The sequence below is a fragment of the Pteronotus mesoamericanus genome, unplaced genomic scaffold, assembly GCF_021234165.1.
Source record: "Pteronotus mesoamericanus isolate MK-2021 breed Mesoamerican mustached bat unplaced genomic scaffold, CSHL_Meso_final contig_68, whole genome shotgun sequence".
NCBI lineage: Eukaryota > Metazoa > Chordata > Mammalia > Chiroptera > Mormoopidae > Pteronotus > Pteronotus mesoamericanus.
This window is the reverse complement of record NW_026555234.1, coordinates 3,252,747-3,267,783: the sequence shown is the minus strand read 5'-3', so window position 1 is coordinate 3,267,783 and position 15,037 is coordinate 3,252,747. Positions and strand designations below refer to the sequence as shown.

Genomic DNA, 15,037 nt, shown 5'->3' with positions numbered 1-15,037 from the left:
TGGGTCCAAGCTGCTCTGGACCAGGTTGCAGGTGGCCCTGCACAGGCCCCTCGGCCTCCAGGTCTCCGTGTCCTCGGCCATGTGGTGACCTGGCACAGGGTCAGCCAAGACTCTCTGGAGGCTGAGCGGCAAAGACGGGATGGAGAAGACCGGCACCGCAGCGGCTGGGCTCGGGGGGCGTAGGGGCGGCCCAGACCTGGGCGCAGCTGCCGAGAGCGGGAGCCTGGAAGTCAGGGCCAGCAGCGTCGTCGGCAGCGGGAGCTACATGTCACCTCACAGTGTCAGGAGCTCCCTGGCAGGGCCACTGTGGCCTGGTCCCAGGCACGGGGTTGCGTGCGTATGCGTATGTGCACACATGCACAAGTGTGCGTGGGCTGGCTCAGCCCAGCGCCCGCGGGCCCTGCGTGCGCACGAACACCCAGGCACTGCTGCTCTGGCCCAGGCGGACCCTCTACCAGACGCGGGGCGGACCCGGTGTCCATTGCCCTCTGCACCACCCGGGGGGCTGTGTGACCTTGACTGAGTGTCCCAACTTCTCTGAGCCTCAGTTTCCTCTTCCACTGACCACCAGGAGAAGAGATCCTTATTCATTCCCTCATTGGTTCGTTCGTTTGTTCGTTTGTTCATTCATTCATTCGTTCATTCATCTGAATGTTCCCTGAGCAGATTCTCTGCGCCAGGCACAGGGAGACAGAGACGGGTATGGAGCGGCCCTGGTGCCAACAGACAGGTGCCAAACAAATCCCCACCTCAGGGGTGGGGGAATTCCTCCCATGGGTCATGTCAGGCGTATCCGTGTGCCACGGAGGACAGAGGAGCTAACTGTGGTCCCAGGGATTCAGAACAAGCTCCCTGGGCAAGGTTGCCCTTGAACTGTGCCCCGAAGAATGGAGAGGGGGCTGAAGGGCAAGCAAGAACCTTGCCAGCAGAAGCAGCAAGTGCAGAGGGCCTGAGGCCCACGGGAAAGAACCTCCGGGTGAAACGAACCATGGGGCCAGCACGACACTGAGCTCAAGTGGCTGCGTGTCTGCCGTGAGCACCGTAAGCGGAAGGACGGCCAGGCCCCCTTCCCCACCAGCCCCAGGCACAGGTGCTGGCGCAAAGGAGGGGTTCCGGGGGGGATCCCCGGGGATCAGTGCACAGAGGGAGGAGGGGAGAGCACTGCAAGTCAGGCACGGGGACAGCCGGTCATGTGCCTGCGCCCCGCCCCCGCAGACACGGGACAGGCCTGGCCCCGGGAACCTACCTCCAGGAGCCCCGGAGCCAGGAAGGCGGCCGCATACTCGGCCAGCGCCACGTCGTTCACCGCGCTGCGCACCGTCTCCGACAGCAGGGGGTCGGCCGCCCCGAGTTGGCGCAGCTCCTGCAGCAGGCGCACGAGCAGGTGGTTCCTGTCCCGGCACTTCTGGACCAGGGAGGCCAGCTTGGCCTGTGGGGGTAGAGACACAGCCAGCTGGGCCCCTGGATGCAGGGCTCCTGCGGGGGCGGGGCGTCGGCTCCCCGCTCTGCCCACCCCCCGCAGCCCCTCCCTCCACGCGGAAGCCAGAGCCAGCTTTGAAACCAGCGGCCGCCCGCTGCACCCCCAGGGGCTCTCCGCTGCCACTGGTTGCCCTCCTGACGGGTCAGGGGCATGGGCCTCGGCTCCACCACAAATGTCCACGCCTTGCCTCTCCACGCCTTGCCTCTCCACGCCTTGCCTCGCTCATCTGCACTGTGGGTGCTTTAAGGGCACCAGGACAAAGGGAGACAGTGCGGGCAAAGCCCTGACACAGGCTGGCCACGCAGCCCTCGGCAGGCACCAGCCATTACTGCCACCAGGCACACGTGACTGCCAGACCTGCCCCTGTGCCCCTCCGTCCCCATCACGATGACCTGCCTTCCCATGCCTCCGGATCCAGCCCTACGGGTCCCTCCCCCACCCCCCCGAACCCTCTGTGGCTCCTACGTGTCCCAAGCCCCGAAAAGCCTGGTTGGATCTGTTCAGAGGCCAGCCCGGCAAGGGCTGTCATTATGAACCCTCACAAAACCGCCACGCCAGGCTGGCATCAGTTCCCACCTGCCGACGGGAAAGCTGACACTGGGGGAGGTGGGGTGTCCCCCCCAAGGAGAAGCTGGGTTTCCCAGGGCCGCTGTGGTGCCTGCCGTCCAGTCCAGCCTCTTCCGGGCCGGGCCTCGTGGACGCCGCGGCGCCGGTGCCGGGGTGTTATTTTGGCCTCCCTTGACGTGGGAACACTTCATAGCGCGCCAGGGGTCACGGCCCTCGTTTGAGCACACAGACCGCAGCAAGCGCTGAAAACCAGAGGGCGTAGCGCCGTCCGGGTCCACCGCTCAAACCCCGGCGCGGTTTTTGAAAGGGAACATGTCACGGCAATCGAATTGCACATCAGACCAGCAAAGAACCTATGGAGGAAATCCTGTGGGCCAGCAATGCCATTTCTGGGAGTTTTATAAAGAAATGTGTGGATTTGCGGGGAAACCTTTCTAATGAAAAGTGTGCATCAGGGTGATTACAAACAGTAATGCACGAGAAAGAGCGGGAGGGAGCGAGGGAGGGAGGACAGAGGAAGGAAGGAGGAAGGACGGACTTGAGCACACCGAGGGGTGGCAGCGTGAGAACGGCAGTGCCCCCTGGTGCGTCCTGCGCCGGGAACAGCAGCTTCAAAGGCCGGCAAGGACGGGACCGCCCTTCCAGGGGACATTCTCAAGTGGGACGAGCAGGGCCCAGACAGACAGGCAGAGTCGGATCTCAGACACGTGTAAAATACACGGGGTGACCACTCTAGATTCCAAGGGGGCCTGGGGGTGACTTTCTCTCTCTTTCTTCTTTCCAGCACTTTTACAGAACAGTGATGGATCGCATCTACAATGGGCAAAACACTACACTTGTTTTGGAGGAGACACTTTATATTGACTTAAAAAATGTGTTACCTTCAGCCCTGGCTGGTGCGGCTCAGTGGACTGAGCGCTGACCTGGGTACCAAAGGGTCGCTGGTTCAGGTCCCAGCCAGGGCACAGGCCAGGGTTCTGGGTCAGGTCCCCAGTAGGGGGCGTGCAAGAGGCAGCCACACATGGATGTTTCTCTCCCTCTCTTCCTCCCTCCCTTCCCCTCTGTCTCAAAATAAATAAATTTTAAAAATCTTTTTTAAAAAATGCATTACCTTCAGAGGAGTCACAGCCAAATTTGCTTCGTGTTGCTTTTTCTGAAGCTCTTCCACCTGGAAGGCAAGGGTTTGGCCAAGGCTGAGCTGTTGCTTACACAGCTCGGTGCTTCCCCGGCTGAGCAGCTCACAGACGTTGGCTCTTGTCCCCTCTTGTCCCTCAGGGGGTCTCAGTGGGGAACAGGGGCCTTTCCCGTCACCTGCCCAGCAGGACCAGGGAGGAGGGATGCTCTGGGCCCGGAGCGGGGGTCCCACCGGGCCAGCTCGGTCACCTCCCCTGCAGGAAGACCCCATCGCGGGTCCCCATACAGAGGTGGTGCCAGAGTTTTCTGACGCCGTGTTACACCTATGGGTTCCTGGGCCGGATACCCCGGGTCCTCATGCCGGCCCAGCCACCTCTACAGCTGTGACCTTGTGCAAGTCACTCTCCCCTGCCCCCTCTTCTCTGTGAAGGGTGGGTGCGGTTCGTGCCCATCCAACGGTGACAAGTATAGCAAGGATTCCATGAGCGATTCTGGGGCCAGGCTTAGGCCAAGGCCTGGCGTGCGGCCCACACCCAAAGCTGTAAACCCCATTACCACCTGCGGCAGCGGCGCCGGCCGCGGGCGTGGCACCCAGCGCCCAGCGGAATGCCACCAGCAGGTCCTCGCTGATGGCCTGTGGGGCAGACCCGCCCAGCCGAGTCCTGCCTGAGTGCCTGGCCCACAGTCACAGGAGGTAACAACGTGGGTGTCCTCACTCACTCCCCTGGCCCTCCGCGGCTGGTACAAGAACGCCACGCGGGCAATAGTCCTCCTTCTCCCAGCCTCTCCCGACCTCTGACCTGCACCCCCATAATCCGAATGCGCGTGTGTGCGTACACATAAGAAAATATACTGCACAGAATGTTCCACAGCTTGCCTTTGTCATTCAACTTGTCATCGTGGCGTGACTTCCTTATCAACACAAACTGGTCACATTCTTTTAAAGTCTTGTGTATTATTTGATCATGAGGCTGAAACATCATCTATTGAACTAATTCTTATTTACGACAACGTGGATGGTTTCTCCTTCTCTGCTCCACACACAGGCTTCGGTGGTCGTGCCTGTGTCTGTGAGTCTGTGTGCCTGTCTGCGCTGCCACCGCTCTCTGAGCGCGTTCAGGGCGCCGTGCCCGCCCCCGGCAGGCTGTGGCCCACGCGAGAGGCGCTCGATGACACGCGCGGTCTTGGACCCGGCCCTGGCTCTGCTCTGTTGCCGTGAGCGTTGTACCAGGCCGTTTGCAGTTAAAATGTGAACGAGAAGAAAGAAAAGAGACAACAGGGTGACAGACAGTGTTTGTCAATCAGGCCCACGCAGGGGCTCGGGCCTGGGCTCCGTCACAGACGCGTCCTGCTCGGCAACAGCCGAGAGAGGTGATCAGGAAACACACGAAGGGCCTGAAGAGACATTTCTCCAAAGGAGATCGACGAGCTGCCGATAAGCACCTCGTTAAAAACGGAGGTAATTAAAGATCTGCATGCAGCGGTAAGAACTCATGCAGCGAGGCCCCACAGACACTGCGCCGGGTCCCCCATTGGAAACGGTTTGGGAAACTGTAGCATCTGACAACCATGTACTGCAGGTATATTGATATGGATACAGCCCACCAACTGTATTCCGGTTTCTCCAGTTTAACGTGCACTTGCACACGTGTGTGTCCGTGTGGGTCTCTACGAGTACGTGTGGGAGTCTGTGTGCCAGGTCCTATGCAACATTGTCGCCTGTGTGGGCTCCTTTCCCCACGACCGCAGATGAGTGCCACAGTCCAGTGCCACAAGGGTCCCTGTCAGCCCTGTCAAAGCCACAGCCACCTCACTCCTAGAGAGGAGAGACTTCTGGTTAGGGAAAGCCAGAAAAACTGGTGGACTTTCTAAAAAAAAAAAAACCCACACAGGTGTTATTCATTTTCGATCTCCTAGGTGAGCCTGGTGGATTTTCCTTCTGACACTGCTCTGAGCTTGAGAAACCCACAGACGCTGAGCAGTGGCTGGAAATGCCCCACGAGCAGTTGCCTGACTCTTTCCTCGGTCCCTGCCATCTGTCCATAGAAGGGAACCCCTGCCCGGCCTACCTCGGCCTGGAGCTGGTCCCGCAGGCGGAGCGCCTCGTCGCGAGCCGCCTGCAGCTCCCGGCCGGCGGACCCCTGGTCCCGGAGCTGGCACTGCAGGGTCCGCACCTGGTGGCGCAGCTGCCGGACGCGCAGCCCGAGGTCCTCCTCCGCAGCCGCGGCCTCCGGCTCCTGGAGCTGAGCAAACCAGACGGGAGTGAAATCCCCGCGTTACCCTCCGAGCAGTTTGCCTGAGCAAATTAATTTCTTTCCTGCTTATGTTTTTCTCACAGGTAAAAACTTTGAGAAAATAAAGTAACAGAAATCGCTCCAAATCCTAGGAGCCCGTACAACCATCTTATTATCCAGATATTTTCTTCCTCTTCTCTCTCCATGATCCTACACAGGTGCTCACAGGAGCGGACGGTCCCTGCTGGGTTTTTTGAGGGTGGGGGGGCGGGGGTGGAGGGGCCGGTCCAGGGAACTACAGATAACATTCTAAAATGCTCTTTGCAAACAAACTGTGTTCGCACGCATTTTCAAACACATGCAAAATAGCAGGGCATTTCAGTCTGGTTTACAGACTCTGAACCACAGTAGGATGGGCGGAATTTAATGTCCCAGTCCAAGCCTGAGACGCTTACTATGCTTACTATGCTGAAGCTTCGTAGTATATTTAGAAAAAACAGAAGATACTGCATTTCAAAGAGCTCCCTTAAATCAGTGCAAAGCAGCCCCTCACACCTGCGCGTCCTCCACGAGCAGAGCTCACAGGCGCGCCAGCCGGACCTCGGGGGCAGGGGTGGGGGCGGGGGCGGCCGTGCGGAAGAGGGGCTGAAGGGTCCGGAGGCTGCTGCCCCCGGGTTCTGGGGTCCACATTTTTATGTTTTAAATTATATATATTTTAATTTATACACACATATGCCCACATACTGATTTTTCTACAGAACACTCAACATACCACCTATGTCTGTGTGTCTTCCCCCTCCACACCTGGCCGGGGGCACTTTTCCACACCACTCAACAATGCTGAACGCCTGTTGCTGGTGCACACACAGCGCCCCGAGGCGTGGTGAGCGCTCCAACGGTTCAGCACTCGCTCCTGGCCTCGGGCTGAGCTGAGCACCCCAGCGTGGGAACGCCTGACCCCTGTGCTTCTTTCCCTGAGACCCTCAGGGGCGACTGTGGGGCCAGGGGCCTGAGCACCCCTGGGCTCTCGATCCGAACTGCCGAGACGACCTTAAGAAGGGTGGGGGGCGCTGCTGCCAGCCACAGTCCCAGGGCAGGAGCCCAGGTGCCCAGAGCCCTCTGGACGCCCTCCCCCTTGCCATGGAGGTCTACCTCCCCCTCCCGGCGGCCCCTGGAATTTCAGGCCCACAGTGGCCGTCCCTGCCACGCCTCCAAACCCGGGTGTGAGCGGGCAGGAAGGAGGCCCAAGCTCCTCTGTGCAGAGAGGAGAGAGAAGGCGGGGGGCCGAAGCCACGTGGCTCGGCGGCTGATGGACACCCCCTCATTAGCAAGGACTATTACAGAGAATGTGACTTTTTTAATTAATAGAAATTCATGGAGCGTGGGCCCAAGAGTCACAGGCTGGGCCCTGTCGGGAACAGATGGGCGCTCCGAATGGTCGTGGGAAATCCAGCTCCAAGCCTTGCAAAACAACTTGGCCTTTCCGGGAAGTTTGGTGCCTTTGCTGCCTCCTTCCTCTGCAGGGACAGACAGGACTCTGCCCCGGTGGCCCCGAGAGCACCCATGGCACGTTCTAAGGAGAGTGGAGTGGGCGGGGCCCCGCCTGCCACGTGGGACCACACGGCAGCCCCGGGAATGGTCACAGGACTCACCGGCTCCCTGACACGCTGGCGCGTGTGCTTGGGCCGCCGCAGTACTCGCCCCGCGGGGCGCTCTGTCTGGGGGGTGGGGGTGCCGGGGCAGAATCAGGCCCTCAGCACACATGGGGAGGGCAAGCCGGAGGCTGCGGGGGTGAGAAGAGGCACTGAACTGAGGCGCCTCGGGACCCAGGGGCAGGGGGTGGTGAATGTGTATCCACCATTCTCTGAGTTGGGGGAGGAGCCCAGGAACTCGATTGGCAGTATAAATACTCCCGCACGGCCAGCTGCCAGCTGCCAAAACGGTGTCACAAAGAGGAGCTGGGAGGAGACGCACCGAGCCACCTCTGCCCCAAATCCCTCCTGGGGCATCGGCAGGAGATGCCCCAAAATGAGACCCAGAGAGTGCGCTGCGGTGGAGGGAGGGCAGGCCAAGGACATAGGCGCCGGAAGGCGGGGACACAGAAGGGGGAATGCGAACGGCAGTAGCCGAAGTTCCTAAGGAGCCAGGTCACAAGTCACCCAAAAGAATCTGGACTCGTGCCAAGTGCCATAGGAAGACACGAGAGTTTCAAGCCAATAAAATCATGACCAGGTTGTGACATAGGGTGAGGGAAAGCGGACGCGTCTGTCAACAAACCCCACTGAGTCCAACTCCAGTTTTTGTCTGGACTCCTCTCTTCCTTCAATTCCAAACCCCTCCACTGTGTCATCATAAACCGCCAGGCCCTCTGGGGCGCTCTCCCCGCACCCACCCGCCCCTTCTCCTCCCCGCAGACGACGATCTTTTTCAACAGAGGCTGCATCGCGGTGTTGTTCTCCGACGCAAACCGCCCCCTCCCCCGCCGCCCCCCGCGCTTCCCTGCGCGCTCAGCAGCGCCCACACCCGGGGCCCGCGGAGATCCAGCCGCGTCCTGACACCCTCTCCAACCTCCTGTCACCCCCCGCCTCACCCGTGTCCCCCGGCCCCAGCCACGCGGGCCACCTCCTGTGCTGCCGATCCCCCGGGCCCTGCCGGCCTCAGGGCCCGGCCACCTGCTCTCCCTCCCCCTGGAACGCTCTTCATCTGCGGCTCTTTTCCAGCCCTGAAACTCTCAGGGCAACAGTCACCACCCCCCCCCCGCCCCCCCCCCCCCCCGCCACCGAGCTCCTGCCCCTGCCAGGGCTGCCGAGCTGGGGTTGGCCAACTCTACAATCTGGGGGAAATACCCAAAAGCAATTCTTCGGCCCTGGCCAGGTGGCTCCGTGGGTTGGAGCATCGCCATGTACCCAAAATGTTGCAGGTTCGACTCCCAGTCTGGGTGTGTACGGGAGGCAACCGATCGATGTTTCTCACATCCGTGTTTCTCTTTCTCTCTCTCTCTCCCCCGTCCCTTCCTCTCTCAAAAAAAATCAATAACACATATTCTCAGGTGACGATTTAAAAAAAAAAAATGCAATTCTTTGTAGGCATTGAATGTCAAACAACGCAGGGGTACAATCTTTGAGAAAAAGGACTCACAACAAGATGAACCTCACATTCTCCTTGCATTTCTCTCTAGAACATCTTCCAAACCATAGTTCAGGACAAGCGCAACATGGCAGTCCCGCCAGACGGAAGAATCAGACTGGAGCTCAGGGACGCTTTGAGGGCTGCGGTTTGCGGGACAAAATGACAGAGAGAAGAATCTGGACACCGCCCTGAAATGCCCCTTGGGTCCTCGGCTGAATCACATGCAGGGAAGCACAGTGTGAGACTCGGCGGCCAAGCAGAGAACAGCAGTTGGGGGTCAGTTCCTAACGAGGTTTCAGAGGTCACACGTCACGAAAGAGATGGCCACCCAGTGGGGACAGCCCTTGCAGAGCGTCCTGGGAAGGCAGCTGAGGCCACGGAAAGGCCAGGGCCCAGGATCAGGGGCCACGCTCCAGGAGGAAAGTCGAGCTCTGGGACAGGGGGCAAACCTGAGATAGACCCGCACGGGACGGAGGGTCTGCCGCCCACCCCGCCGCCTGCCAGAGCAGACCTCGCCCCGCATTCACAGAGGAAGGTAACGATCAGGAATCTCTACAACCTCCTACAAAATGTCCAGCAGAAAAGTTGTTGTTTTTTTTTTAATTACTAACCATGTTAAGAAGCAGGAAAATGGGACTTAACCAACAAATAAAATGGTCAAGAGACCCAGACCCCACAGGTGATTCCAATACTGGGGCTGGAAGACAAGACCTTCAAAATCTCTCTCTTTCTCTCTCTCTCTCTCTCTCTCTCTCATCTATCTATTTAAAACAGAAAACATAAACAGAATAGATGGAAAGATGAAGTATTTCAACAAAGATTCACAATCTCTTAAAAAGGATAAAATAAGTATTCTAGAACTGCAAAATGCAATAAATGAAATTAAGAACTTATTAGATTTATAGACAGGTAGGATGCATACAACATTGAATTAGTACTGACCTAAAAGACGGGTCAATAGAAAATTCAAACCAATGCACAAAGAGAGGGAGAGAGAAAGAACAGCTGCAATCTATATGGGATACAGTAAAAAAAAATCTGTATTTTTAGAAGCGAGAAAAATAGAACAACACAAAATATTTAAAGAAATAGTAGCCAAGAATTTTCCAAATCTGATAAAAGCCACAAATCTACAATTTAAAGCAGCTCAGGGGGGAAAAACCTACAAATAAAACCACACCAAGTCAAAGTGCCAAAACCCAAAGATAAAAAGGAACTCTTATAAGCAGCCAGAGATAAAACGACACATTTCTTTCAGGAAGATAAACCAACCAACAAAACACAATGACGAATAAACCAATTTGCCTGGAACACGTTGGCGAAATGCCAAAGAGAGGGAAAGATCTGCTTACCTAAAATTCTAAATCCAAAGGAAACATACTTTTCAAGTGGAGGTGAAAACTGGCTTCCTTAGAACTATGGGAGAATTTATCAGCAGCAGCCCCTCTCGACAAGAAAAGGCAAAGCTCTCCCGGCAGAACGAGAACAGCCATAGGCGTAGAAAACGGAATGGACAACGCAGGAGAAACAGACACACACACAGACCATCGGCTGCTCCAAGCAACAACGATAACGCCGTGTACGGTTTATTATAGGCAGAAGCAAAATATGTGACAAAGCACATAATAAAAAGAAGAAAGAATAAATGAAGTTCAACTATTAAGAGATTTTTGCATTGCTTGCAACGTGGTAGAAGTACTAGTTTAAGGTAGATTTGAATAATTAATAGATACATTTTGGAATTTTCAGGATAACCATTTAAAGAATGATACTAAATGATATACTAAAGCTAATAAAGTAGAACGGAATAACAGAAACTATTTTATTTATAACAAAAACAAAGGCAGACAAGGAGAAATAAAACAGAAGCGATAGGACAAGCAGAACGACCGGTCAGAAGGCAGGCACACACCAACCGTCTCTTACGTTGGTGCTGCTTCTAAGACTCGTCTTTTAAAGGAAAACATACAGAGGCGCTGCAAGCAAAAGATGCGTGCCGTAAAAACCGTGCATTCCACGATAATACTGAAAAATACGTATTACTCTACGCATAATGATAAGGAGTGTAAAATAATATGAGGACATAAGGATGAGAGGACTGGTGTGGCTCCGTCAGCATCAGACAAAGCAGGCGTTAGGGCGAGAGGTGTCCAGGGCCGCGAAAGGCATTCCATCACAATGAAAGAGCCAGTTCAGCAGAAATACATCATAATCCTAAATCTGTGTGTTTCTCATAAATAATGCCAAAATATACGAATCAAAACTAACATAACTGAGAGAAGAAGTACCCAGACGCCCAGTCGGAGTTAAAGATCTCCAAGGGCGTCTGGGTAAATGGCAAAACCAGGCGACGCCACATCCGTGAAGACGCAGAAGATGCGATCGGCACAGTTAACCCGCCTGGCTTTGTCCACACTCATCTGCCCTGGAATTGTCAACAAGGCACGTGGGAGGTCTACACGATCGACCAGAAGCTGGTCAATAAAACAAATTTCCACGAATTTTAAAAGATTAAGATCCTGTAAGTGTATGCTTTCTGACAACAGTGAAATAAAACTAGAAATTAATAACAAAATTGTAACTAAAAAATTCCCCAGGATCTTGGAAATTCAGCAGCACGCTTCTACATCACCCGCGGGCAAGGGGAAAAAAATCGCAGCAGAAATTAGAAACTACTTCGCACTGAGTAGACGTACAAAATGGGTACAACACATCAAAATGGGCGGGAATGGCGCTCAGAGGGGAAGGCACGGGGCACGAAAGGGGAGTTCAAAAACCAGCGGTCTACGCTTTTAACACAAGAAGCAAGGAAAAGCACAGCTGGTGAAAAACCAAGCGAGAGTGGAAGAAAGAAAATGATAAAGATATAAGCAGAAACCAATGAAATAAAACACAGATATAAAGAAAACCAACAAACCAGAGGAAACAACAGATAAAATTGCTGAAAGAGGAGGAGGAGGAAGAGAGGGAAGGAGGGAGGGACGAGAAAGGGAAAGGGGTTGAGAGACAGGGAGACAGATAAGGACAATTAATATGAACGAATACAAAGGGCTCAACACTAAATGTCCCACTGACGCTCAAGACCGCCCGAAGGAGACCGTGAGCTCGCCGTCCTAGGAGTCCTGAAAGTCCAGTATTGCCCGCAGCAAGGAAGGTGGCCTACAAGTTCATGCCCTGGCTCAGTGGCAGCTACAGTAAGCGCAGAGCTGGGTTCGAGCCCTGTTTGATGGCGTCCTCGTGCCCATGGCTCTCTCCTGGGCACCGGTCAAGCCCTGGTGTGCGGAGTTACAACTTGGGCTGCTTGAAAAACCCCTTGGCCTGAGCATGCGAGGCCTGATCTTAGCGTGTAGACACACCCTCCAAATTCCCCCAGACCAGTCCCCACAGCCCAAGGGGCGGGGCAGGCTTGCGTCTTAGGTCACAGGTAAGAATGGGGACTCTGGCACCAGGCTGCCCAGGGGCAAGTCCCAGCCACCCTTCCTCCTGGCTGCGTGCCACTTAATTTCCCTGTGCCTGTGTTTCCTCATCAGACAAATGACCGTACCTCCTCACGGGGCTGCTGGACGATTACACGAGTAGGGGCTTGGTCAGCAGCCTAGAAAGTTAGTGAGAGATGAGGGCGCGGCTAAGCAGAGTCAACCTACCTGGGGGCCGCTGCACGGGGACCTCAGAGCCGGCCCTTGGTCCTCCGGCCGCCGCGGTCTCTCCTCCTCCTCTTCCGAGTGCGCCTCGCTTACTCCCGCTCCACCGCCGTTTCCTGGCGGAGCACCGTGTGCATCAGCGGTTCTCCCGACCCGTGACGGGGCAGCAGGCTCAGCTCCACACCTGGCGTTCTCTGCACCTAAGGCAGGTCCCGTCCACCCAGCAGCCTGACCCTGTCCCCCTCCCAGGGGCGGTCCCTGGGCTCCGGGAGCCAGTTGCTCGGAGAGCTGAGTCGCCTGCACCGCCCTTTCCACAGCATCCGCCTTGTCCACCGCCGCCTTGCGTTTTCCCTGTGCGCCCCCAAAACGCCCCACGTCTGTGCTCAACCCCGCAGCGACCTCCCGCTCCAGGACACGGATCCTGCGCAGCAGGTGCACGTTCTCCCCCCTCAGGGCCCGGATCGTGTCTTCCACGCCCACCACCACATCCTCAATCAGCTCTTTGTAGCCGACGCCGAGCTCCGAAATCAGCGCCTTGAGCTCCCGGTTCTCCTGCGTGACGTCCCGCACGACGCCTTCGCACCTCCTGGCGCGCTCGGACGTGGCTCTCCGGAGCCGGCCCAACCACCCCCTCAGCTTTTCATTCTCCTCTTCGAGCTCAGAAATTTTGCTGTAACTCTTCATGTTGCAGTCTTCGAGGTCGGAGATGACCTGCAAATACTGGTCCAGCTCCCTCCTTAAGTGACGGATGTCCCCGAGCAGCACACCGTTTTCCTGCTCGAGCTTGGATATCTTGCTCACATTCCTCTCCCTCTCTGTCTGGAGGGCCCGTATTTTTTGGTAGCACCTCTCTTGGTCTCTCTGCAGTTTGACGTTGTCATGTAGAATGTGGCTTCTCTCCTTCCTCAGCCCAGAAATGAGCTGACAGAGGCTTGTCCAGGCCCTCTCCTGGGCTCCCGACGGCTCACAGCCCGGGGACGGCCCCTGGCCCGGCTCGGGGGAACCCTCCAGCCCCAGACACAGGTCCTCCAAATCAGGTCCCCTCCCTGGAAGAACTTGGCCAGTCCCCAGGGCCTCGGTCCCTCCTGACTTTACGACTCCGTGACTCTCTTTGCTGTCTGCTTCCTTTGCAGGACAAGTATCCAAACCCTGGCTGGTTGGCGCCTGCCGAGGGTCCGCGTGCTCCTGGCCACTATGCCACCTCCCCGCAAAGCCCCTATCCTCTCCCTCTAACATGGAAGCTTCCCACCCACGACCCCCAGTCCCAAGTTTCAGGACAGGCAGTTGCTGGAAGCAAACCTCCATCTCTTCTGCAAACGCATCTATTGTGAGCACAGACCTGCCGTGTTCTTTGCATGGGGCCCTTGGGGGACCCGTGGGTTCGACTCCCTCAGGTGACAGGGCCCATCTGGGAAACAGTGGCAAACCTCCCTCCTCCACGAAGAAGAGCACTTCCTTGGCTTCCCATTCCTCGGAGCCAGGCTGCCCGGGAACCTGCGCGCAGCCCAGGCGGGGCCCTGCCAGATCCGACGCCGCCTCCTCCCCTCGCCCTCCTTCCGCAGGGCCCTCCCCGAGCAGAAGCAGGGCGTCTCCCGGCCACAGGTGGCTTTCCCTACAGCTCCAGATGCCTCTGTCCTCCTCTGTCAGCAGCCAAGGGCCTGTCGGTGATGGTCCTTTGGCACCAGGAACTCTGAACGATGCGGCTGGGGGAGCCCCGTCCTCCTCCTCTGAGGAAAGCCCTCCCAGGAGGCCCCAGACTTGCTCTTCCACCTCCCTCCCCCCGCTTGGGGATTTGGGACCCTCCGTAAACATGGGGACCACCCCCTGCAGAAGCTGTGGTGGAGGCTCCCAGCCAGGCCACAGGCAGGGGGCTGCCGCCCTGGGAGGGCTCCGTGGGTTTCCCAGGCCCCCAGCGCCACCTTCCACGCTCAGCTTCCCGTGGCTTTCCTGACGTCGCTGGCACCTGGCCCCAAGGTCTTCCTCCGTCCTGCCCCAAGTCCTCTGGGCCGCCCACTCCTCAGTCCCCCACTCTGGGGCTGCTCCTCCCTCCTGCCACAGGTCTTTGAGATCCCTGCGCCCTGTCCCGGGACACCGGTGATGTGAAATCGGTGAGGACTCCTCGCAGAGGGGGGCACCGCAGCTCCTCGCCTCGTGGTGCTGCCGGCAGGGGTGTCCTACGGCTCTGGGAGCCGGCAGCGACAGCCTGGCGTCTGGCACCTGCTGGATTTGGAGTTGTCCCGGAGCCGCCCCTTGGGGCAACAGGGCTGCTGCGTCCCCAGCGGGCCCCCCGGGAGGGAGCGTGGGTGCCTGAAGCAGGAGGAAGGGCTCCGGGGTCCAGGCCAGCTCCGCCGGCAGCAGTGGGCCGGCTGCGCACGGCCCCGCAGGGAAGCAGCCACCGATGAGCAGAAGAGCCTGTTCGTGCAAGCTGGCCGCGGCCGGAGCAGCCTAGGGACGGGAGAGAGGACAAGGTGTGAGACGGCTCCTCTGCCCCCTATCTATCCCCTCCCCTGCCATTCTCGGTGCCTCCTCACCCAGCCACACGGGCCTTCCCAACACGCCCACCAGCTACCGCCCCAGGGCCTTCACACCTGCTCGCCCTCCTCCCAGGTGTCTCTCGCCAGGTCCCCTCATGGCTCAGCCTCTTGCTGCATTCACATCTCAACTCAAACGTCACTCCCTCAGAGAAGCCTGCCCTCAGCCACTGGCCCCGCTCTATTTCCTGCCCAGCGCCCGCCGCCTCCCATGTCACCCGCGGAGGCGCAAATGGCTTAACTCCCCACAGCCCCGCCCTGTCCAATGCGGCACCCACGGGCCACGGGGGCGGGGGGGGGCTCTGCCAAGGGAAAGCCATT

General features: G+C 57.7%; 1 protein-coding gene across 1 annotated transcript in view; it reads right to left on the bottom strand.

The window, feature by feature from the left end:
- CUNH4orf50 (chromosome unknown C4orf50 homolog) overlaps positions 1-15,037 on the bottom strand; it is a 40,334-nt gene that overhangs the window by 8,348 nt on the left and 16,949 nt on the right. The window contains exons 7-11 of the mRNA XM_054581830.1: positions 12,419-14,630; positions 12,189-12,301; positions 5,251-5,424; positions 3,159-3,215; positions 1,247-1,429 (exon numbers count right to left, since the gene is read on the bottom strand). Coding sequence (XP_054437805.1) covers positions 1,247-1,429; positions 3,159-3,215; positions 5,251-5,424; positions 12,189-12,301; positions 12,419-14,630 — 2,739 coding nt within the window. The remainder of the gene's footprint in view (positions 1-1,246; positions 1,430-3,158; positions 3,216-5,250; positions 5,425-12,188; positions 12,302-12,418; positions 14,631-15,037) is intronic.